The sequence below is a fragment of the Peromyscus eremicus genome, chromosome 15 (genome assembly GCF_949786415.1).
Source record: "Peromyscus eremicus chromosome 15, PerEre_H2_v1, whole genome shotgun sequence".
Classification (NCBI taxonomy): domain Eukaryota; kingdom Metazoa; phylum Chordata; class Mammalia; order Rodentia; family Cricetidae; genus Peromyscus; species Peromyscus eremicus.
Genome location: NC_081431.1, coordinates 5,666,686 through 5,692,349, shown reverse-complemented (window position 1 = coordinate 5,692,349; position 25,664 = coordinate 5,666,686). Strand labels below are relative to the sequence as shown.

Genomic DNA, 25,664 nt, shown 5'->3' with positions numbered 1-25,664 from the left:
CTGTCTGTGGTAGGAGCTGCGCTGTGTGGGTCCCACTGGCTATGGGAGCTGTGCCATGTGGGTCCCACTGGCAGTGGTAGGAGCTGTGCTGTGTGGGTCCCACTGGCTATGGGAGCTGTGCTGTGTGGGTCCCACTGGCAGTGGTAGGAGCTGTGAGCAACAGCAGACACTGAACACTTGAGCCCATTCTTCTGCAGGAGAGAGAGAAGGAATGTGTCACGGGGGGTGGGGTGGGGGTGGGGTGGGGGTGGGGTGGGGTGGGAGTGGAGAAACCTGACCAGGGTGCCATGACAGATATCACCCCTGACCTGAGTGCTCCCTTTCTTCCAGGACTTGGCCCTGGAGGAAGCTGTTCTGGAGGAGCTGACCCAGAAGGTGGCCCAGGAGCACAAGGCCCACAGGTAAGGCAGGTGGAGGCTAAGAATCCAGCCAGCACAGCATACTGTCCTACCCCTGGCCTGGCTCATGCGGTTCCCTGCCCCTACCATGTGACTGGGCTCTGTGTTATTATTCTGAGTGGAGCTTGGGGGTGGGTGGGGGAGCTGTGCTCCTGCTTCCTCACAGCCCCCCCCCCATATTCCTTTTGTATCCTCTCTTCCTCTCCCTCCTCTTCCCTTCTCCCTCTTTAAAATTTTCATTTTTAAAATTGTAGAAATTGTCATCGTCCTGAGCAAAATAGTATCTTTTTAAAGTAGACAGCATTGCTCACGGGGATGTATTGAATAATTAGTGCTTTTAAGGCTATGTCTCTTAATTGAGTAATTTACCTTCATTTTCTTTTTTTTTCTTTTCTTTTTTTGGTTTCTCGAGACAGAGTTTCTCTGTGTAGCCCTGGCTGTCCTGGATCTTGCTCTGTAGACCAGGCTGGCCTCGAACTCACAGAGATCAGCCTGGTTCTGCCTCCCAAGTGCTGGGATTAAAGGCATGTGCCACCGCTGCCTGGCTACCTTCCCTTTCTTATTCAGTTTTGAGTAAAAGGCTGTTGAACGTTAGTTAATGCCACCTTAACAAGGCACCACCCTCCCAGGTGGAAAGAAATGATTGCCATCCCTGTCAGGATAGGGACCTTTTCCGCTGACTTTGTACTGCTGCCCATTTCCTCCTCTGGTGCTGTTTTGCTTGTAGTGGGATCCTGCCTGCAGAAGCGGAGCTGATGTACATCAATGAAGTAGAGCATTTGGATGGATTTGGACAGGAGACCTTCCCGGTGAAGGTAACGCACCTTTCCTGCCTCTGCACGTTTTAAAGTTAACATGGATTGCCATGGGCCAGAGTGGCGTCCCCTTCTCAGTGTCATGTGACACTCCCTGTCTGCCCTGTGACACAGAAAGACCCGACAAGAGACAGCTTATAGGGCAAGGTTTGCTTTAGCTCACAGTTCAGGGGGTGCAGCCCTGGTGTTGGAGAAGCCCTTCAGGCAGCTGGTCACATTGCATAAGCAACCGGGAAGCAGAGTGAACAGCCTCAAGACTCATCCCCAGTGACCCACTTCCTCCAGCAAGGTTCCATAACCCTCCCCAACAGTATTACCAGCTGGGATGAAGTTTTCAAACACATGAGCTTATCAGGGACATTTCTCATTCCAACTGCAGCAGTTAAGAACTCACTTTAGGTAAAGTGGATGCTTTTTCTGAGCTCAGAGATTTTGGTGATTGATCATCAGCAGATTATACTCATCTGCTCGGACGGTCATCTGAGTGAGTGTTTGCACCAGCGTATCCCTCCCCTTCAAGTATCAAGGTGAGACCTGTCTTTTGTGCACCAGGGCAAGAAGCTGACGTCCTGTGAATGTGAACAGCGAGGCTGGCTAGCAGTTTTCTTCTCATGTGTCTTCTCTTTACTCTTCTTTGGATGTGGGGATGATTGTTGGAGAGACAGACTGAAGCATCTCCAATATGCAATCATTTTTTATTTCTCCAGCTCTGCAGAGCTGTGTGTGGTGGGTGTTTTGTGGAAGCCGTGCCTAGGAAATCATTAAAGCACACCGCATCCTTTGTAACGGCCCCACCTACTGGAGTGGGTGTGGCTGGAAGCATCATGGAGGCCATCATCCAAGCTCATTTTCCTCTCTCTGCTGACCAGCTCTTCAAAAGATGGAGTTCTGTCAGAAACCTAATGCGGCTGGCACACCCGGCGATCTGGGCGATGCTTGTCATTTCAGCACACACACACTTCCCTCCGTGTTGGCGCCGCGGGCTGCTTTATACGCGCTCTGCTCCCGATCTGTTGCTTGCTCGCAATTTGCCTTAATGAGAACTGCCTGTGAGCATCACACAGACTCGAGCGAGGTGGCCGCGTCTCGTGAAAGGGGCTAAATGGCTCTCTTTTAGATTTGTTTAATTTTCTTTTGCTTCTCTAATGGCCGCCCTTGGTAGGGCTGTAATCCATTTTCCTCGTAGTAATGCCTGGCAAGGCCATCTGCAGCCCACTTACAGCAGCCCATATATAGCCATGATATTTCGGGTCACTGAAAAAAATCAGTAAACTTTTCTCTATTTCTACCAAACCATCTTCTCTGCCTGGAAGTTGGGGGTTTCGTTTTTGCTATCATTTGCTTATTTTTAGTGTCCGAACTTTAGGATTGAAGGACACTCAAGCTAGTGCTGACATCTACCTTGCAGGGTTTCGATGTGTTTCTAGCAGGTTCTTCAAGGAATTACTTGCCTACCTTGGAGTGGGGTGGGGTGGTGAGCAGTGCCGATCTTTTGGGAGAACTTTGCTGAGCTGCCAGATTCCCCCAATATATCTGTCCCCGATGGAGATGACTATCCACAGACCCCATGATTCTGGGTGACCCAGGATGGTAGGTAGGAGCAAAAGACAGTAGGGGTGGAGAGTGGCCTGCCTTGAAGAAGTTTGCCTAAGCAGACAGCAGAGTGTGCAGAGGATAGAAAGTGAGATGGACAGTGTGGCCCCTGTGTGCACTTCCAGTTAGAGCCAGGTTTCCCATAAGGGGTTCCCCAAATGTCCCCAGCCCTCCTTGGGCACCGTCTCCCCTTCCTAACCCTCCACATACACTCATGTAGCTGCTGGCTGAGGTGCTCCCATACCAATAGAGCCGGTGGGCTCATCGATGGTTGCTCAGACGAGGCTCCACCCAGGACTACAGCTCCAACACTCTCCTCAGCAGTGTGCCCAGCGTTAAGTTGGGTCTAGTGTGATGCCTGCAGCATCCAGTATGGCTCGGCCGCCTTGGGCATCCCTTCTGTGTGTCCCTCCATTGTCCTGCTCCAGGAATGGCTCTTCCTGAGTCACTTTTACACCCAACTCTGGTGTGGACCTGCAGGCAAAGCAGCCAGGGTATTCCTGGAGGGTCTCCTTTCCCTCTCTTCTCACATCCCCACCTCACTTCACACGAATCTTTTGGTGGTATAACTTACCTTTCAGTTTTTCTTCAGTATAGAAACCATGTTGTTTCCTCTTCCCCAGTTCCTGCTGCACCCCTCAGCTCATGGAGTAGCTCACACTGATATCAGGGGCAAAACTTTCTTTCCACCACTGTCTGCGTGCTGGGGTTCCTGGGGTGCAACACCATGCCTGACCTCTTCTCTCTTCATACCTTTTCAGGGTTGACCGCCAGTGGCTGTCTTACCTTAATTCAACCCCTTAGAAGCCTTGTAATGTCAGCTTTGAAGGAGGGTCCCTGTCTCTTGCTGTCGTGACCACCACCTTGCTCCAGTGAAAGCAGGGGACCTCATGATAACTTCTCCAAAGTTCAGTCTTTGCCCACTGTGTTCTGATAACCCTGGCGGCCAGGTATCCTAGGTAACGGGACGCCTCTGACTTGCCCAAGAGCCCAGGCTGAAGACAAGGAGTCTGGGGTCCTTAGCAGAGGGCCCCATGAGTGGCCAGCTAGTAAAGTCCACAAGGCCTGCCTATGTCACAAGGCTCCCAGTCACCAGTGAGCATCCACAGTCAGTGTGCACAGCCAAGCATTGCCCTGCAGAATGCCCCAGTGTTTACAACAGGGGCTGATGGGATAAGAATGCAGCAGCCTGGGAGAGGCAGACGCTGCAGGAAGAATCATTTGGTGTAGTGCTGACCCAGCAAGCTCAAAGCTCTGGGTTCATTCCCCACCGTGTCAACCAGACAGAGTGGCGTCTATCTGTAATCCCAGCACTTGGGAAGTGCAAGAAGGAAGCCCAGACGTTCAGTGTCACCCTCACAAACTGCCTAGTGAGTTCATAACAGTTTGGGATATAATAAGACCCTATTTAAAAATTTATAAAAACAATCATTGAGACAGTTTAAAAATTTCAGAAATTAAAAATATACCAGAAATTGGATGGAGAGATGGATTGGTAGTTAAGAGCACTTGCTGCTCTTGCAGAGGACGCAGGTTTGGTTCCCAGCCCCTGCGAGGCAGCTTACAGTTGTCCTGTCTGGAGAGACAGCAGCGCTTGGACGCCAACAGGGGAGGGTGGGTGAAATTTGTCACAAACCCAAGTGATAGCCAGCTCTTCAAAGTATGGAGATGGATAGCTTTTTCTTTTAAAATAATAATAATAATAATAATAATAATAATAATAATAATAATAAATAAAAGAAAAATGGAAACTAACTAAAACTTTAGTAGAAGTTCCTGAAGGAGAAACAGTCTACAAATTTGAGAAGAATCATAAAATTGCCTCTCAGTAGAATGTGGGAAAGAGAGACATGCGCTGGGGTCCCAGCTCCATCGCCCTGTAGCCAGGATGGCAAGCAGCTCTGTGGCTTCCTTCCTCCTAGAGGTTTGGACTGGCAGGGCGGGTGCCTGTGGGCAGACTGCGGCAAACGCTTAAGATGAGTGCTGTCTCTTGCCTTGTAAGTGTCTGTGTCTTTCAAATGACAAATTAAACGGTATGTATTTGTTACGTACAGGTCTTCTGAAACCTGGATGTATGTAGGATGGGGAAATCAAGCTAACAGATGTGTTATCTCACAGTCTTAGCATTTTTTGTGGGGTGAACACGAAATCTGTTCTCAGTGAATTTTTGAGAATATGGCGTGTTGCTGCTAAGCACAGTCACCATGATGCACAGTAGATCCCCGAATTTGTCCCTCTAATTTAGTTAGGGCTTTTGTCTTGGCTCGTATCTCTTCACTCCTGCAGCCTCTGTTTTGCTCCTTGCTACCCCATTCTCTGCTCTGATGAGCTCCACTCCATCTAAGTGAACAGTGTTTGTCTCCCTGTGCCTTTCTTATTTCACTTAGAATAACGGTCTCCAGTTTCAAACGCCAGAGGATCCTCTCTGAAGCCCACACTGTATTCCACTGTGTGGCATACAGGCACACCATACCACGCCCCATGTCGTTCTCCATTGGTCTTTTGGGACGCTTGGGCTGTTTGACCTTGGCTGTTGTGATGGCTCAGCAAGGTCGTGGTGGTAACAAATGCCTTCTGTTGATCTTCTGCAGGACAACCATGGCAACAGCATGCACCTTGGCATTTTCTTTATGGGGATTTTTGTGAGGAACAGAATTGGAAGACAGGCAGTCATATACAGGTAATGTGTCCTCCGTTCTTTCCCTTCAGAGTCTGCAGGCCATGCCCTAGACAGTTGTTTTGCAATGAGTTAAGAGCCACACTGGACCTGAGTAGATTTCATTTTCTCAGTTCAGATGAAAGTAGCCATCTTCAGGATTGATGGGGCCAGGGGAAATTGATACTGCTTTTCCTGGAGGTTCAGTTCTTTCCTCTCTGGCCACAGGAAACATGCATTTCAAGTCTCCAGAGCCACAGGGGCAGACCTGGAGAGTGGGAAGGGCGGGTTCTGTAGTCAGTCCTGCTGATTGCCTTTGTTGGGACTGTCCCTGGCCATTTAGATCCAAACCAGATTCTTCCTGCAGCCCTACGCACTCTGCCTGACCACATGGACTGGACAAGGACAAAGTGATCTTTATACTAACTAAGGGATTGATTGCCTGTAAAAGTGTGTTTTAGAGGCAATTAGTCTGTGATAACAAATGAAATTACCTGAGCGCTTTGTTTTTGTTTTTGTTGTTGTTGTTATTGTTGTTGAGTTACTTGGACCCTTTAACCTTTTCCATTTAGTACAAGCAGACGCTGTCCAGGGGTGTGGGGAATGTCCACTAGCTGGCTCTTCACATGGTTGCCTATAGGTTCCCTGACAGCAGCATGCTCACCTTTATGTACCCGGATAGTCTAGCCCTGTGTTGATTGACAGGATACCATTCTTGTGTGTGCGTCTGATGAATGTAGCTGTGTATCTAAGGCCGACGATAAACGACAGCTCTAACAGGCAAAGCAGGAGTTCTCAGGATCAGTTAGGGCTGCCTTTTTAGACAGTTTCCAACCCAAACCATCCTGGTAAGTGTTACTGATCTTAGATCACCACTCTGCCATTATTCTTATGATTTTTCCCACTTGATTTTTGAGGCTACAATGAGTACAGAGACCTTTAGACTTAAGCAAACCTTTAAGGGCTAGGGAACCATACCTTAGTTGGCAAAGTCTCGCAAGGACCCGACTTCTGTCCTCAGGACCCACATAAAAAACGCTGGGTATGATGGCACAGGTTTGTGGTCCCAGAGCTGGGAGGTAGACACAGGTGGATCCTTGGGATTCACTGGTTAGCCAGACTAACGTGCTTGGCGAGTTCCAGATCAGAAAGAGACTGTCTCAGAAACCAAGGTGGATGGTGACTGAGGAATGACGAACTCAAAGCTGTCCCCTGGAGATCCCACATACACACGCATATGAACCTACAGCTACGTGAGCACCCCTACACACGTGCTGCTGGACTGGAAACAGCCACGTGCAGATGTCAGGACCAGAAGCCTCTGCAGGGTTTGTTCCATCCCCCCAGGAGCTGTTCCCAGGTGGGCACAGGGGGAGGAGGGTCTGTAGATCTTTGGCAGATGCTTTGAAGGAATTCACCTGGAAGAAAGAAGTCTCCTGTCTGGAGATCCTAGCAGCAGCAGGTGGCCACTCAGCCAGGTGTCTCTGTTAGGGAGCGTTTGGAGAGGGCATGTGTGGGGAGCATGGCTGTTCTGGAATGGGCAGGTGACCAGGGGTAACTTTGAAAACCCCAGGTAAGAACTCAGACTCGGGAGTAGACTCGGGTTCTCACCAGTGTCTACATCGAATCTACTCTAAGGAGGGGCACATCAGCCACTTTTTCTGCTTTAGATAGGACGGGAAACTTGAACTCTGTTCAAGAGGCTGGCTCAGTGCACTGATTACAGACATGAAGACATGGAGTCTCTACAGATGAGGAACCTGTGGTCTTCCGGGGTCTCTTGAGATATCTAAGCCCAGAAGTAAAAGCTTGCACCACAGTGTGGCAGGGAGTGAGCATTTCAGCAGGCTCTTTTTCTTTGGGTGAGTGGTAGGAGTGAGGAAGGGCTTGCTAGGGCATGAGACTCCAGAGGTGAGCACTTTAAGAAGGGCTGGAGATAGAGCCCAGATTGTGCACTGTCTGCCTAGCAGGAAAGAAGCCTTGCACTCAGTCCCCAGCACCATATAAACATTGTGTGTAGTGGTGGAAACAGGAGAATCAGAAGTTCAAGGTCACCCTCAGCTACATGGCATGTTTGTGATCGGTCTGGAATATTTGAAACCTTGTCTTAACAAAAAAGAAAGACAGAGAAAAGAAAAAACAAGCTCAACAGAGATTGGAGGAACTTCAGTGAGCACAACAGAATGCAAAATAGACAGATGGGGAGCTGGGGCTGGGGCGTCTGCTGAAGCTTGAGCATTGAAAAGATGTCTAGGAACTGGCTCCAGGGAGAATGGGAGGCAACCAGGTATTATTTCCTGGTGTCTGGCACACGCTTCTGCGATTAGAGTCCCCACAAGACCCTGGCAGACCACAGGCCCCACACTCAGGTGGATTCCCTGTGTCTTCCTGCCTGTATCCATGTACTGAGTCAGTCCCTTGCACATCCATTAGAGACAGGTCTCTGGGGACAGGCTAAGAAAGCTCGTATGTGTATGTTTACATGAATGATGCATAGACACAGAAACAGCCATTGGGCAGTTTTTCCTCAATGGCACAGTGAATCTGAAGTGCACACTGCAACAGAGCTCCAGCTGTGCATTGAAAACACGCAGGGAACGTGGGAAGTGCCTCCTCGGTGGACACCTGGGAGAATGGTAACAAGACCTTTGCAGATTTTTCTCCTAGCTATCCATAAAGAAAACTGCATTTCACAAATGAGTGTCACGAGGTAGATGTATTTTAAATTGAATTGTTAACTGTGTGAGTTAGTGCATATTGCATTTCTTTCTGTCTTCTCCTTTGAGAGGTGGAATATTTAAGCTTTTGCCTAAAAGAAAAAAATAGTTAAATCATAATTGTAAGATGAGACCTTTATCGTGGTGGATACATGGACCGTCTTTGAGTAAACCTAGTCACATTTCTTTGGCCCAGGTGGAATGACATTGGGAGTGTCACCCACAGCAAATCAGCCATCCTGCTGGAGCTGATTGACAAGGAGGAGACAGCACTCTTCCACACAGTGAGTCCAGGGGTCTGCACAGCTTGAGGAGGGATTTTTTTTTAAGCTAACAATGCCCTTGCCTCGTTCTCCATGACCTAATACTTGCATGTCCAAGCCTTTTAATGTTGGGACACACTGTTGTCATCTACAAAGTCTACACTCAAGGACTTCACAATCAAGTCACACACACACACACACACACACACACACACACACACACTCACACCCCTCCTCATAGTATTTTAAATATGTTTACAGGGTTGGGCTGTCTTCCCTATGGCTGCATGTTGGACACAACTGTCCTCCCTAAGGGACTCAGTGCTCTTGAAGGGTTTCTTTCTAATACCTGCCTGGTCCTGCATGACTTCTTGCAAGTGATGAATGTTCCGACTGGCTTTGCCACTAAGATTCAAGTTTGTCCAGCATGCTACAGCACTCTGGTCACAGTCTTCCTTAGGTGACTCCTAATTATGTCAGACTGCATTTTCTGTTGCTGGCTGACCTGGATTTTTCAGTCTCCTCATAGGCCACACTGTCTGGAGTCAGTTGGCCCTCTACTGAGGTAACTTCCTGGGAGCCAAGAAAGTTCACTTCATCATCCTGCCTCCAGTTGAATGACATTGGTGTTAATTGTATTAATTGTAGGCCCTGCCTTGACTCAGCTATTTGGTTTGAAAGTTCTGGTTTAGAATTAGGTGAGACCATGCCAGTTCATCCTTGCAGACCCAGCACCTTTGATGTGAAGAATTCATTAACAGGTGGTTGGTCATCTCTACCATCTTCACCGGGCCATGGTAAATCGGACTCCATTGACACCACCAAGATTGATTTGCTTCCTGGCCCTCACGTGTTATTTTGTACTTCAGATGAAAGGAGAGGGCATGGGTGTCTACACAGAGCAGTCTTTGTGAAGCACATCTCTAACCAAACAAATGCTTATTTTTTTTTTCCCATCTCTTCTTTTTCAAGGATGATATTGAAAATGCCAAATATATTTCTCGGTTATTTACAACACGGCACAAATTTTACAAACAGAACAAGATCTGCACTGAGTAAGTAAATGTGTGGTTCGCCCTCCCTCTGAATGGTTGGTCCTGTTAAATTGAGTGCTTCTGAGAAGTTGTGGTCCCTTTTCCAGTCGTTCTTTTCCCTTGATCTCTGTAGACTCCATCGGAGGAGTCCAGAGCCAGTCAGGAGTGAGAGAAGTTTAAGTGCGGTCTACTGCAGTGTGTGTGCCTGGAGAGACAATCATTCCCAAATTGACTGTAAATGCCTAACTTCCTGGATGGGTGGGCCACATCAGTGCCTTTCCGGCACTCGGCTCTGAGTTCGGAAGAGCCCAGCTGTTCCCAATTTGCCCAGGTGCCCCTCCGTGTTAGATGTGGAGTATATTCAGAAGTGGGGAGCGGAGTGATGAGCCAACTTAAAAGAGAGGATGCTGCCGCTGGAGCGGCCTGTTTCCGCTCACAGTTGGCTAGCCCTGCGTGCGCTCCTGGGTCGTGCCATCTGACTGCAAATGAGAGGCCAGGGTAATTAGAGGGGGATTTGGAAGGCACTCCGAGATGGCACGTATCTGTGTGTCTTTTTAATTTAGTTCGGAAATAAAGATGATAAATCTGAGTCTGATTGGGGGCACTTCCTCGTGGCCTGACCTCGGAGACGGCGTGCCGGGGGCCCACTCTGTCGTCGTCTGTGCTTCCGTTGATTTCAAAAGGCGTTCCTCAGTGGAGCGCACTTGCCGCTTGGGCCCCCAAGGTGTTTAATTTTGGTTCAAAGAGCATCAGGGATGTAAATGCAAGAGAGGAGCTGCCTTTCCATGCCCACAGTGGGCACATCTAAGCAGGGCGGAATATTGCTGGATGGCAGGTGTTGCTGGAGAAGGCAGCTGCTCAGAACTGGAGCCCCAGGTCAAGGCAGACTTTCCCCTCCATGTTGCACAGGCTCTTTCAAACCAGGCACCGCAATTACTCGCTGCTAGGGTCTAAAAGTGCATCTGATAGTCTAGGCCTACCAGCAGAGTTAGCAGAGATGGGTTAGAAGGGCCAAACAAGGACATTACCATGGCTTCTGCAGGCACTCATCATATGCTTATGGTTCTATTCTGCTCTTGCCTTTCAATTGGAGTGGTGGCCTTGACCCCATCAAGAATTCCATAGCCAACTTCTGAGTGGGTGTGAACCCTTTTAAGAGTTGCTGTCTTCTTTAACCATGTCTCAGCCAATGGCTTCATTGCTGTGTTCAACTTTTATGCTCCTGGGGTCTTTTCTAATATCCGTGAACACCACATGAAACACTGAAAATCAAGAATTCTGTTCGGGGGTAACCCTGCCGTTCTTCTTCCTTCCATGGCACGGGGAGCACTTACGCTCATCCTTCCCACATACACGTTGAGCTCTATAATCTCAAGTCAAGGGCATTCCTCTAGAGTTTTCCAACACTTGAATCGTCTCGGTAGGCTCCTTCTCCATCCAGGACTGTCCACTCATGAACCACTCAGGCTTGTCACCCAGGATCTGCCCCTGCCGAGCTGGTCCTTGCCATCTGGATACCTCACTCCAGGGCATGGTTGCTGCACCTCTGACCTGGGCAGGAAGAGTTGGAGGACCATGCTTAACTTGGAAGTGATAACACTGAATTTGACCAGCTGCTAAAAGACCCTCCTCATTACTGCATTATCTCCATGGTTTCACCAGAGTAGAGATATTTATCAGCAAGCAGGTAGAAGGGCGAAATCTCCAAATCTGGAAAGTCGTTATTTGAAGAGTTTTGGCCCAATGAGAAGTCTGTATCTTATCTTTCATTTTGTTTTTTAAGCCCTGTGTGGTATTGGGATGTCCTGATAGCCACTCTCAAGAATGGGTGTGTTCCGGCTCGCCACACCTCTCTGTTGTTGTTGTTCAGTCAGTGCTAAAGTACTGTCTCTGTAAAAGATTTGCTGGGTTGGGCACATACCTCAGCTGTGGAATATTTGCCTGCTGTTTGCTGGATCTGACCCCCAGCATCAGAACAGAGTCAAAACAAACAGAAAAGGCATCTGGCTTGATAAACATTGCAGTATGTATTATCTTTATGGGCTCAGACTGAAAAATATTGTCTATTTTGGAGTTTTATTTAAACTGGAAGCATGTTCAAAATATTTTCATTATGCACATACACAGAGGTTCACATGGGACACTGTTTTAAAAGTCCACGTGATGTGAGGTTTTCCAGTCTTTATTTCCTCTCATAATATTTCTTTAGAAGTAAGCCTCGTTCTTCTAGTAATAGTGAGCAAAGCATCACAAAAACTGTGTTCCCAGCATTTTGAGGATGAAAGAGAACAGTGACAGGATTGAGTTCTTAGTGTTGGTGTGCGGTCGTGAACCGTGTGTGCTGCGTGTGCTGTGTGCAATCATGACCGTGTGTGCTGTGTGTGCTGTGTGTGCAATCATGACCGTGTGTGCTGCGTGTGCTGTGTGCAATCGTGACCATGTGTGCTGCGTGTGCTGTGTGTGTGCAATCATGACTGTGTGTGCTGTGTGTGCAATCATGCCCGTGTGTGCTGTGTGTGCCATGTGTGCTGTGTGTGCAGTCATGACCGTGTGTACTTTGTGTGCTGTGTGCTTTGCTGGGCTGGCCTGGTCCCCTTCTCAGCTTCCCTTGTCTGTCTGACTCTTTGACCTTTGGTCAGCAATAATGATGGTTCACATTTTAAATTTTTCATACAGACAGTCAAATTCTCCACCCCCAATCAGACGCCAGCCCACCTGGAGCCGGTCCTCACTGGTACGTACATGTCCTCAGTCAGTTGGGATTTGGGGGGAGGTGAGTAAGGGTGCCATGGCTGGGGGAGAATTGCTGGAAATATAGAAGGCCATAATCCACTTGCAGGAGGTGTGGTAAGTATCCACTGTGTCCAGCTGAAGTCATGGGCACCTCCCTCTTCTCTACATGAGGTTTGAGGCATTCCCCAGTCTTATTCCAGGCCAGAATGGTCATCTACCTTCAGACCATTTGTTAATCTGTCCTGGTAACATGTCCCAGTTGTAAGTGCCACAGATTCCAAGGAATTCACTGCCACAGATAGAGCCGAGCAAACTAGCCAGAAAAAATGCTTCTGAAATGAACCGAAACCAAATGAGTCTGGTTAACGGTCTCAGTATATTGAACGGATGGGACGTTTTCTAATTTCCAGACTTTAGTCAATAAAGTCCCTAGCCTTTGGCTGATTTTTACTTTTTAAAAGCTATTGTTTTTCCTGGTGATGTGAGCAGGAAGCACAGCTGTATTTTCTGTACGTGAGTCCTGCTGCAGGCTCTTGGTGTTACTCAAGGGCGCTAGGGCAGAGCTGCCGTGGTTCTTTTCTACTTGTCTTGTGGTAGCTCTTTAAGGCATGTGGCCTTGCTACTCCGCTAGATGTACAGTTCCCTGGAGTCGATAGACAGGAGCACCAAAGAGTTTCCTCCATATCCAGTGTGTACCTGCCCTGTCTTCAACTTCTCTCTTCAAAGGTTTGGGGACATTGTTCTTTCTCCCTTCCTTCCTTCTTCCTTCCTTCTTTCCTTCCTTCCTTCCTTCCTTCCTTCCTTCCTTCCTTCCTTCCTTCCTTCCTTTCTCTCTTTCTTTCTTTTTTCTTTCTGGAGAGATCATGGCACAGACTCTCAGAATTCTAGACTTGAGCCCATGGCTGTTGCTGATGTTCATGGTCATGGCGTTTTTATCACACAGCAACAGACACCAAACTAGAGCACCTATGTTGTGGCATTTGTTTCTGTATTAGCAGGTCTGGGGGAAATGTTTCATATTAGAATGAATACATGAGAATCGGACATTGATGTAGCTTAGTCTTTGAGCATTTGTCTAGCATGTGAAGGGTGAGAGACCTTAGGTGGATCCATCCTAACATGCTCCCTTGTCAAAAAAAGAAGAAATTAAATAATATAATCCAGAAACAGCATTTGAAAAATTAACTATTACTGGTTCTTCACTGTATACTTAGCCCAGTTCATAAAGTCACTTAATGATTTAAACAACAACAGCAAACCCGAGCAGAAGGCGGCTGTAAACCAACCTTCTCTGTGTTTCTGTTTCTCGTGTCATTGTGTCCTGTCCTCACTTTAAGTTCATAAAGCTGACAGCCCTTCCTTCCCCACTATAGGAAACTTTAGTTGAATTATGTGTTGTCAGCAAAAGGAAGACTACTTTGAAATCGCAACTCTAAAATCACCCACCAGGACTTCTGGGATTATTTAGAAGTGTGAGCAGCGCCTTTTCCTTGGCACCTGAATTCTCTCAGTTCATTTCAATGCTTTTCTTCTCTGATTCCTGTTGAGGTTTTTGTTGTTGTTTGTTTGGTTGGTTGGTTTTGGTTTTTCAAGACAGGGTTTCTCTGTGTAGCTTTGGAGCCTTTCCTGGAACTCACTCTGTAGCCCAGGCTGGCCTCAAACTCACAGAAATCCGCCTGCCTCTACCCCCCCCAAGTGGTGAGATTACAGGTGTGCACCCCACTTCTGAGTCAGTTATCTTGAGATAATAACTATAAGAGTAGAGGAGAGAGGAGACAGATCATTCCCCCAACATCAAGTACACCCTCTTCTGCAGCAGGAAGTGGTTCAGAGTGGTCTAAATGCCATATTCAAGAGTTGATGGGAACAATTCTGCATTGGCCAGGAGGGTGTCCTTTCTAGACTCAAGTGCTGTCTGGCCCGTGCCACATGTGATTCTGCAGGGCCTTGAGACTATGTGTGTCATAGTCTGTCTGTCTTTCTTTCTTTCTTTCTTTCTTTCTTTTTTTTTTTTTTTTTTTGGTTTTTCGAGACAGGGTTTCTCTGTGTACTTTCTTTCTCTCTCTTTCTTTCTTTCTTTCTTTCTTTCTTTCTTTCTTTCTTTCTTTCTTTCTTTCTTTCTTTCTTTCTTTTTTCTTGGACTCTATGTAAATTCACCACTGGGCCCAGCCTAACTTAGCCCTGACCCTACACAAGCCTCCCATGGTTCTGTGAACTGGAACCATGGGCTCTGCTGCTCTGTAGGGAGCTAGTTTTGGACACAGCAAAGCAAGTTTCTTGGATGGGTGCATCTATCTTGACTGCATCTGTTACAGAGGCCCAGAGAACATGGCCAGTGTCCGACACCCTAATGAATGGCTGCATCCAGACTCTGGGTGCTGGCTTTTTTCTCTCTCTGGCCTTGAACCAATTTCTGCTGTTCCCAGCATCACTATGAGATGGGAGCTTAGGTCAGTAGAAGAGGGCGGGTCAGAGGAGTGGCCTACAGAGCAGCTGTAGTATGCTTCCCTGGGTGGGGGCGGGGGCCTGTTTTCTGGTATCTTTCTAGTGTCTTTGTGTCTCTGCAGCCTTCTTTTCTGTTTCAGCCAAGGCAGCAGCCGTACATCCTGCCTCCCATGCATGTGCAATGCAGTGAGCACTACTCGGAGACCCACACTTCCCAAGGTAACTGCAGCTCGTCCTTCTTCCTCTGAAAGACAGAAGGCAGGGTCCCAGGGCACAGCAAAGAAGCTTGCTAGAAAATGTCCATGATGTTTTGACTTTAACTTTGTTATTTTCTAACCACAGTGGCCAGCAGATTCCATTTGTGAAATTAAGCATATCATCTTCCTGGAAAGAAAAATCTCCCAGATTTGGGTACCTAGGAAGAAGTGTATGTAGGCCGAGCTGGAGTGTGCGTTCTTGTCTTCCTCCGTTCTTAGTGGGCCAAGGGTGGAGATTGACAGCCCAGCCTTCCCAAGTGCACTTACTTCACCCTCGGTGCCAATGCTGGGAGCTTGGGGCAGCCGCAGGATGCTGGGGTGACTGAGAGAAACTCTCACCCTCACCATTCAGCATTTCTTCTTATCCTTCCTTCAGGCCCTTTGTGTACAGGGACAAGAATGAACATGGATCCAGTGGCCATGAGGTGTCGGGACTAGGCGAGGGACTTGTTCTGTATTGTCTCATTTAATCCCACAGTAAGCCTGTGGTACTATTGTTTCTATACAAAATCAGGGAGACAGAGGTTAATGCTAGAATTTGGATATGAGAACTGTGTGTGTGTGTGTGTGTGTGTGTGTGTGTGTGTGTGTGTGTGTGTGTACCATTTGCATTCCATGCCCATGGCGGCCAGAAGAGCATGAGATCCTCTAAAACTGAGGTTACAGCAGCTGGGGACCTACACATGGGTAACCCTGCATATCCAGAATGGGCCTGACTTAGAAGCCGGCTTTTGTAGCTCATGGGATGGGGAGATGACTCAGTGGTTTCTACTACTGTGATAAAACACCATGATCAAAAACATACAGTTCTCAGGTCACATTCCATCACTGCGGGAAGTCCGGCAGGATTGATGCAGAAGGCCGTGGAGGAGCACTGCTCACTGCCTTGTTTCTCATGGCTTGCTCAGCCTGCTTTCTTTCTTTTTTTCTTCGAGACAGGGTTTCTCTGTGTAGCTTTGGTCCCTGTCCTGGAACTCACTCTGTAGCCCAGGCTGGCCTCGAACTCACAGAGATCCGCCTGCCTCTGCCTCCCCAGTGCTGGGATTAGAGGTGTGCGCCACCACCGCCCGGCTCAGCCTGCTTTCTTATACCACCAAAGACCACTTGCCCAGGGTGGCAACATGCACAGTGTGCTGGGCCCTCCCACACCAACCATTACTCAAGAAAATGCCCCTACAGAATTGCCAATCATGTGGAGGCGTTTTCTTGATTACAATTTCTTCTTTCCCATATATAAAGTTGGCATAAAAACTTGCCAGCACAGGAGTTAAATCACATACTGTGCAAGAGCGAGGGCCAGAATGTGGCTCCCCAGAACTCAACACAAATGGGGGTGAGGGTGGCGACCCACCTGAAATTCCAGCCTCAGAAGGCAGAGGTGGGATTCCCTGCACAAGCTGGCTGGTGAGACCAGGTGTATCAGAAGCTGAGAGTTTAACTGAGAACCTCACCTGAATGAATCAAACAGACGAGTGACCAAGGCTGATTCCCAGCATGAAGCATTGCTCCTGCATACAAATGCATGCACACGCCCCCCACCCATGCACACCGCAAATACATGTGAAAACAACCGCTGTAGCCCTTTAGGTTCCTGCAGCCTTTGTTACTTTTTCCTGGAATTAAGCTTGGTGGTGGAGCTAGAGGGCAGTTTCAGGGACACCTCAAAGACTCCTGATGCTGACTTTGCCGTCCACTGGCTGCTTTCAGAAACCACGGCCATGCTGGCCGCGCCGCCGACGCTGCCGGTCTTGCTTCTCTCTGAATGCTCGGCAGTCCCTTAGGTTAAGAGCCCTTTCCTGATGTAGTCAGAGTCGTTCTGTGGGTGGGGCAGTGTCAAGTCTATTACTCCATTAAAACGCTTGACTTCCTGGCCCAAATATCCGGTTCTGCCCCTAAGCTGTGCATAAGAGGCCATGTCTACCCAACAAGTAGCTCATTGTCTGAATCTAATTATAGCAAATTTGAGACTGCCTACGCGATGCCCACGCCGTACACTTTCTTTGCAGTGTGCTCCAACACATTCTGTACATGGCCACTTCATCCGAGATAACAGTTCTTTGTGTCATATGCGGGTGAGGGTTGGGGAATTTGCTTTTGATGACCTATTTCAGTCAGTCACTCCAGGGACATAGGGATGAGCTCTGTGGAAACAGTGTGGCGTGATGGTTCATGGTCCTCTGTTTGACTTTTTGCAGACAGCATTTTCCCTGGGAACGAAGAAACCTTGTATTGCAATTCTCACAACAGCCTGGACTTAAATTACTTAAATGGTACAGTCACCAACGGCAGCGTGTGTAGTGTCCATAGTGTCAACTCCCTCAACTGCTCCCAAAGCTTCATCCAGGCTTCTCCAGTGTCCTCCAACCTCAGCATCCCCGGAAGTGACATCATGAGGGCTGACTACATCCCCAGTCACCGTCACAGCACCATCATCGTGCCGTCTTACAGGCCAACCCCTGATTACGAGACAGTCATGAGGCAGATGAAGAGGGGACTGATACATGCAGACAGCCAGAGCCGGTCTCTCCGTAACCTCAACATTATCAACACCCACGCCTACAACCAGCCTGAGGAACTGGTGTACAGCCAGCCGGAAATGCGGGAGAGGCACCCCTACACAGTCCCATATGCGCTCCAGGGGGGCTATGGTCACAAACTTGTTAGTCCATCTGACCAGAGGAACCCCAAGAATAGTGCAGGGCCTTGCAAGCCAGGGGCCAGCTCCATCTCGCACACAGTGAGCACTCCAGAACTGGCCAACATGCAGCTTCAAGGAACACAAAGCTACAGCACAGCCCCCATGCTCAAGAACTATCTCTGCAGGCCACCACCCCCTTACCCTCGGCCTCGGCCTGCCACCAGCACCCCAGACCTCGCCAGCCACCGCCACAAGTATGTCAGTGGCAGCAGCCCTGATCTGGTAACGCGGAAGGTCCAGCTCTCTGTCAAGACCTTCCAGGAGGACAGCTCTCCTGTGGTCCATCAGTCTCTGCAGGAGGTGAGCGAACCCCTTACAGCCACCAAGCACCATGGCACGGTGAATAAGCGCCACAGCCTGGAGGTGATGAACAGTATGGTTCGAGGCATGGAGGCCATGACCCTGAAGTCACTCAATATCCCCATGGCTCGTCGTAACACACTCCGGGAGCAGGGCCCTTCCGAGGAGGCAGGTGGCCATGAAGTGCATGGGCTTCCCCAGTATCACCATAAGAAGACCTTCTCAGATGCTACCATGCTAATCCACAGCAGTGAGAGTGAGGAAGAGGAGGAGGCCCCCGAGGCGGTGCCTCAGATCCCCACGCTTCGGGAGAAGGTGGAATACAGTGCCCAGCTGCAGGCTGCCCTGGCTCGAATTCCCAACAGGCCCCCGCCTGAGTACCCAGGGCCAAGAAAAAGTGTCAGTAACGGGGCACTGAGGCAGGAACAGGGGACCCTTCTTCCTGCCATGGCCAGAGCCAGAGTGCTGAGACACGGGCCATCCAAGGCCCTCAGTGTCTCCAGGGCCGAGCAGCTGGCCGTCAATGGGGCCTCACTGGGTCCCTCCATCTCTGAGCCTGACCTCACCAGCGTGAAGGAGAGGGTCAAGAAGGAACCCGTGAAGGAGAGGCCCGTGTCAGAGATGTTCTCCCTGGAGGACAGCATTATAGAGAGAGAGATGATGACTAGGGTGAGTGTCCCAGCTCCTAGTTCATTGATGGTAGGGAGCCCTGGAGCTGGAGCCCTGGAGGAGGGAGGCTTCAGGGGACGCGCTGGGCTTTGAAGAGCTGTGGGCATTTCAGCCGAGAGTGTGGATGTCAGCAGATGTCGGGTTTGCTTTGTCAAGGAACACCTTCCATCCCTTGTGGCTGGTGTACTCAGTACAAGAACACTGTAGTGATTGGGCATGTCCCTGAGCAGTTTACCGCTGAGCCCAGGTAAGTCCCTGAGGAGTTTCCCAGTGAACCCCAGTCCCCATCAGATTCACTCTATGAGAAACGCACACATGCGTGCACACATGTTGTACATGCGTGCACACACATTCGAAGATACGCTGCAGTGTTGCTGTTACAAATAACTCTTCACTGGGATGTGCACAGCCTAGAAAGCTAGTTCTGTGGTCGGGGCAAGGCCACGTGGTGGTAGATGTGTATAAACAAGAAAATAAACACCTCTTACAATGAGAACATTGTTGGGTTGTAGTTGCTGCTGGAAAAGAGAAATCCTCCATCACTGCTTTCCCTGGAAAGCCTGGCCTCCTTAAAAAGTCGTTCAATTATGTAACTAATTGAGCCAATTGACTTCTCTTCCACTCCTCAGGGCTCTGCTGTCAGGTAGTTTGCTTTGTTGGAGGTCATTAGGCTCATTCCGGAATCTTCCGAACTAACTCATCCTTGGGAATCAATCCAGACAGAGGAAGTGAAGGCCAAAGCTTTACAGGAGCCACGCTGCTGGGTTCAGAGGTCGGATCCAACCTTGTTACTTTAGAACAGGCTGAAGGCAGTTCAGCCCCAAGGTTCTGGTGGTCCGTAGGGTGGTGACAGGAGTCAGCGCGGATGGACTTCATGCTTCTTGCTTTGCAGATGGAGAGGGAAATTGTGAAGTTTGTACCTGTGCCTCTGGGGGTAAACACACACACACACACACACACACACACACACACACACACACACACACACACCCCTTTGGCTGGAGATGGAGTGAAATGCGGGGGTGGGTACCATGAAGAGACAGCTTTCCCAGCTTGGAAAAAAGTAGTTCATTGGTATAAAGTGATGTTTCAACACTTCTTGGCTCCCGGCCTTTTAAAAGCTGCTTTGGCTTCAGGAATCCATCACCGTAAGCATTGAGCTTCGAGGCTGGCTCTGCCAAGTTGGTGAGACTTAATGATGTCCACATGGTCTTGTAATCTCGTCTTGGCCATACTCATGCTCTCTTGTCCGGATTAAACAAATAGCCTGCAGCCATAGCCCTGGTGCTGGTCCCCTGCACTAGGTCCCCTACTTGGAAGCATCGTGTGAACAGTGAAGAGGGGGGTGTTTTCTGCTGTCCCCTCCTCCAGTTCTGTTTCATTCCAGGATGGTGGATCATACCGCCTGGCAGGTTTACCAGTTAGCTTTTAGCTCGGGAACATGACCGCCCACATCTACATTCCCGTCCCTGTTAGACCCCCTCACACAGCCTCATACAGCTAGGAGTTCACAGGCTGCTACCCTTGGTCAGTGTCCCAACCTCAGAGAAGGACTAGGAGGTCAAGCAAGAAGGCCACCTGTGCCAGTGGCTCCAGCACTCAAGAGGAGTCTTTGTCGTTGTCTGTATTTGTACTCACTGGCCTAGGCGGCAGCCACACGGCTTCCCCACTCCTCTGTGTGTGGAGGGTAGGGAAGAAGGCTACTGCAGCCATACCAGCCCCTGTCACTAAGAACAGAGAGAAACCTCAGCCTGTGTGGAGTGTGAGGGTTGGGTACAGTGAACTCCCTGTTCTCAATCGCTTTTCCTGTGATGAATGGCTCTCAGCCTGCTGCCCTTAGGGCCCATCCTTCACTTCTGCTACCACCTTGAAGATACTTCACACCCTCTAGCCCTGAGCCTGGAGTCATGTTCAGAGAGCAAAGAAAGCCGGTTCAGACCTTCTAGTTCGATTGATTGATTCATTGATGGTCCCTGCTGAAAAGCTAATGGGATGAATGAGACTTGCACCTAAGAAGCCTGGTTCAGTTATCACTGTATCCAGCTCTCTCCGGGTAGATAGTGAGCCTTTCCCAAGAATAACAGTCCCTGAACTCTGGAGGCAGAGGATTGCTTGCAGGTTTGAGGAACACCGAACACCCAGGGCTCCATCATGAGACCCTGTCTCAAAAATCAAACCCAAACAAAACCTTTGAAGCGCTTCACAATTCAGTGAAAACGGGGGATAGGAGAGAATTGTCTTTCACTGAACTAATATGCAAATAAATCCAAACTCATCCCAGAGGGCTGCTCGGTATGGAGACAGACACCAAGGCTGTTCTGTAGTCCTACAGTCACTCTTCAGCCGTCCATTACATGTCACGGCTCGCCCTCCTGTCTGATAAACCCTTGCTTGTCCGTGAGTCAGCCTGTCACCAGAGTAGTTGCCCTGTTGGTAGCAATCCCTCACAAAGGCTTCTTGCCCATTGTAGGTAACAGTGTGGTGACGATGACGCCCATGTCCCTGCCACCCCACCCCCAACTTATTCAGTGCCACTTTTCCAACAACATGGCTCTGTAGCCATAAGTTTTCTCAGGCCCCACCCTGCCCCGCGGTCCCACGTTCCTCCGGTCCCGCCCAGCTCCGCGGTCCCTCAGCCACTTATAAAATAATCATTCAGAGGCTTAATATTAATTACCAATTGTACAGCCTATGGCAGGCTTCTTGCAAGCTAGCTCTCTCATATTAAATTAACCCATTTCTATTAATCTATGTATTGCCGCGTGGCCGCCATGGCATTACCAGTCTGCTGGCATGGTGCTCTTTAGGTGATGGGCTGGCATCTCTTCAGCCTCTGCGTTTCTTCTCCTCTCTCTGTCTTTGATTTCCCACCTGGCTCTAAGCTTCCTTGCCGTTGGTTAAAACAGCTTTATTTATAGCCAATGGGAGCAACGCATAGTCACAGCATACAGAAAGACATCCCTCAGCATGGCTCCACCAAGATACCTCCCCCAGGAGTAAATGAACAAACAATACAATAGGAAAACAAGTCCTAGGAGAAACCAGGCTACCACTGCGTCCGTAGCAGTCGCGGACATGTCAAACTGTCATTGCTTGTTTGCATCATGATGTTCCCTTTCACACTCTTCCCCAAATGTCTAAGACAAAAACGATTTTCAAGAGGTGTGCATGGTAGGCTGCCAGCAGTAAACAGGGAGGATTTCCATACCCCCGACTGATGCCAAGGACTGAGACCCAACAGTGGTCCCAACATCCATCCTGACTACACCAGGTTCAGCCCAGAGATGAGGGGGGAGCTAGGATTGGCCAGTCTACACTCCTGTCAAGCCGCTCCAGTAATGGACAGTAGTCACTGCCCTTTCCTGGATGGAGTGTGAAGGGCGAAGGCCTGGTGGTTCATCGTCTGTGGCTAGGTTGGCGTGGTGGTGACTTTGTTAAGTACGGCAGACCCTGTTCTGGGGCTGGCAAAGCAGGTGTCTCAGGGACATGGAGTAAGTGTAAGACTCAACCCGATTTTCTTCTTTTGCTGGTGTGTATGGGTCTATTGATCAGGACTGGAGCTGGCAGGTTTACACCAGTCGTCAGTGCAAACGACCCGTCCTTGTGATGGACTCAGCCCATGGGGTCCTCTGTTTTCTTTCTTCAGCCCATATTTTTCTAAAGTGTACTGTACGAACCCCTTTTTTGTTCTCTTCCAAATCCCGTGGCAAGGTATATTTGCTAGGCAGTCTGTCTTTACCTTTCTAACGTATGAGTTAATTAAGAATAAAGGCCCTAGGGTCCTGAAAGAACCGGCTTCCCTGGGCACAGTGGGAATAATGGGAAGTCTGTGTTTGAATTTGCCCTGCTAATGGTGAATGTCTGCATTCCTTGGCTGGGGAGTTACAGATTTGGGGAGATTAAAACACATTCCAGCCTTCCCCTGGAATTATACACAATGAGAACGTGTCTTTTCTTGCCGGAAGAATCTAGAGAAGCAGAAGATGGCAGGCCTGGACCCACAGAAGAGGCCGCTGATGCTGGCAGCGTTGAACGGGCTCTCGGTGGCCCGCGTCTCGGGGCGGGAGGACAGCCGACATGATGCCACCCGAGTTCCCATAGACGAGCGGGTGAGTGCTGGGCTTGTCGGGCGTGACTCCTCCTCTGTGCCTCCAGATTCCAGAAGTCCCTCTTTGCCCAGACCTGTCAGTGATGTTTGCCTCGTGGGTTAATTCTTTCAAATGGAGGGAGACTTGGTCCAAGTGTGCTGTGATAAAGCCAACCCTTCCCAGCATCTCCTGTTTCTTCATTCTGGTCTCCACACTTATCAAGTTAGTGTATTGAGGCTTTATTAAAAAGTCCAGCTCCAGGGCTAGTGAGATGACTCAGTGGCTATAGGAGCTTGTTGCCAAGATTGATGACCTGAGTTCAATCCTTGGGACTCACATTGGGCAAAGAGAGAACTGACTTCCTCAAGGTGTGCTCTGACCACCACACAACTTGCTCCCCTCTCCAGAATTTATGATAAAAACAAAAGATCAACCTCCAACATGCTGTGTGACCTTGGCCTACTCACTTAGTTCTTTTTTTTTTTTTTGGTTTTTCGAGATAGGGTTTCTCTTTGTAGTTTTTGGTGCCTGTCCTGGATCTCGCTCTGTAGACCAGGTTGGCGTGGATCTCACAGAGATCCGCCTGCCTCTGCCTCGTGAGTGCTGGGATTAAAGGTGTGCACCACCACTACCCGGCTACTTAGTTCTTTTTAATCATAAGTGGGAAATATAGTGATCAGTTCTTTATGCATTTTTATATGATCTTAACACTAAGGAAAAAGGCAAATTTGCATTCTGATGTGATTGACCTACTTGCTGTCCTCACACAATTGAATCCAAAGATGCACTGACTTGAAACATGCTGAGGGGTGGTGGGGGAAGTAATAAAAATTTTAATTTTTCTGGAATGAAACCATTATGCTTCTGTAAGTGTGGAAAGCTCTTTTTGTGAGATGAGAAAGTTAATTTTCCCAACTGTCACGCTCAGTGATTTTTGTAAATGACTGATTTTTTTTTAGGAAACAATTATTCAAGGTTTTAGGGTTCCTGTGGTTTTCTTTGAGGGCTAGAAGGTGATGTGACCTATAGTTCTTTGGTTAGGTATTGATTCTGTGTTGCTCAGGTGGGAAAGGGGCCCCGAAGCAGTCAGGCTTGCTACCAGAAGGTCTGGAAACTGGTTTCCTAAGTTCACTGAATAGCATGTTAGGTTGTTAGATTTCTGTCAGCAGATGCTTGGTTTCAGAATGTTTTTTTGGGTCAGAAGGGACATTTCCCCAATTAATACCATGTAATTGAAATTAGTAGTCTGGCCAAGGGAGGAAAAAGGTGAGTTGTGTGGTGTGGGTTAATCCTTAGTGCTCTACAACTGTGTACTGGTTCATTCAGTAAAACCTGCCGTGAGGGCAACGGGTGTTTGGATAGTTAAGATTGACACTGTCCTTATCAGCAAAGGTCGTAGGCAGCACAAGTAATAGGACCACGGAGTTTGAATGTCAACTTAAGCCAGTCTTGGAAGATTGCAGTGTAAAGCTGAGAAGGGAAATGGTCATCAGAGCAGAGACTAGCAGTCTGGGTAATAGTGAGGCAGTAACTAAGTACCCGCCAATTCTCCATCTCGAGACCCCCTAACTGGGAGTGCTGCGAGCCTGGTTTCTCTGTTGGAATTGGAAGAGCTGACACCCTGCTTCCCTTGCAGCTCAGAGCCCTGAAGAAGAAGCTGGAAGAGGGAATGGTGTTCACAGAGTATGAGCAGATCCCACACAAAAAGGCCAACGGCATCTTCAGTACCGCCACTCTGCCGGAAAACGCTGAGCGGAGCCGGATTCGAGAAGTCGTCCCTTACGAGGAGAATCGGGTGGAGCTCATCCCCACCAAGGAGAACAACACAGGCTACATCAACGCCTCCCACATCAAGGTGAGGGGGTGTCAGAGGCACCCAGCAGCAGACTCGCACAGGCTACAGTCGTTAACGGTAGATATGCACTGGCCCTCCCTAAGCCATGGCAAGTGGGATTGTCCTGTTGGTTTGTGACTCACAGGTGACGGACGTTGGACCTCTTATTGTCACTGTCCAATAGCAGCACAAACTACTGTTTCTTCTTTATAATACCACAGAAAATTTGTTTTAGAGTCAGACCCTAGTTTTCGGTGCTCTTTGTGACAGTGGAATGATTTGTACACAAACCACGACTGATCTCAGCAGATCCTCAGCCAGTGAATGGGAGTGTGAGGGTGTGAGGTCCTTTTTTTTTATTTATTTATTTGTTTTTATTTTATGGATATATTTGCCTGCATGCATGTATGTGCACCATGCGCATGCCTGGTGGCTGAAGAGGTAGGAAGTGAGCATCAGATCCTTTGGAACTGGTGTTACAAGAAGTTGTGAACCGTCATGTGGGTGCTGGGAACTGAACTCGGGTCTTCTGTAAGAGCAACAAGTGTTCTTAATCCTCAGCCATCTCTCTAGCCCACAGTGTGTGGGATTTCTGTTAATATCTCAAATACCTCATGCCTCAGTATGTCATAGTTTGCTAGACCCCAGTTAGAAATCAGAGCTGTAGACACATGGGTACCTAGAGTGAACGATTTCTGAAGCAGCTCCCTCTCCCCAGTTTTCCTAATAACTGGATGTACGTCTTTAGAACATAGCTCCGAACTCTGAAGTGAGAGAGTGTTTTGAAGGGTCTTGCTTAACCAGTGAGTATAGGACATTTTTAAGCAACACAGTTCACCTGAGTAATCTGTGTGATTAGTGGCTTTGAACTCTTAATTTCCTTGGACTTTTCAACTCTGGTGGAATTGCTAGAAGGTTCCTCTGACCTCCCCCTAACCCCCAAGATGTAGTTAGGCATCTGGTTTGTGTATCACTCATAGCCAGTTTTCCTATGGGACATGAAAAGTATGCCATGGTTGGGTATAGTGTTTTTATGCATAGGACACAGATAGCCCTATGTATATGCATTTATAACATACAGGCTTTTATAACATACAGACTTTTTTGTGCTATTTTTGAGAACAAGAACAAAACCAATAAAATAATGAATGCCAGGGAACTCTC

At 48.7% G+C, this 25,664-nt stretch overlaps 1 protein-coding gene across 1 annotated transcript in view; it reads left to right on the top strand.

Moving 5' to 3' along the window:
- Positions 1 to 25,664, top strand: part of Ptpn14 (protein tyrosine phosphatase non-receptor type 14) — a 146,618-nt gene that overhangs the window by 104,189 nt on the left and 16,765 nt on the right. The window contains exons 6-15 of the mRNA XM_059280640.1: positions 331 to 401; positions 1,126 to 1,213; positions 5,398 to 5,486; positions 8,376 to 8,463; positions 9,415 to 9,497; positions 12,153 to 12,210; positions 14,795 to 14,873; positions 17,107 to 18,578; positions 22,544 to 22,687; positions 24,303 to 24,521. Of these exons, the coding sequence (XP_059136623.1) occupies positions 331 to 401; positions 1,126 to 1,213; positions 5,398 to 5,486; positions 8,376 to 8,463; positions 9,415 to 9,497; positions 12,153 to 12,210; positions 14,795 to 14,873; positions 17,107 to 18,578; positions 22,544 to 22,687; positions 24,303 to 24,521 (2,391 nt within the window). The remainder of the gene's footprint in view (positions 1 to 330; positions 402 to 1,125; positions 1,214 to 5,397; positions 5,487 to 8,375; positions 8,464 to 9,414; positions 9,498 to 12,152; positions 12,211 to 14,794; positions 14,874 to 17,106; positions 18,579 to 22,543; positions 22,688 to 24,302; positions 24,522 to 25,664) is intronic.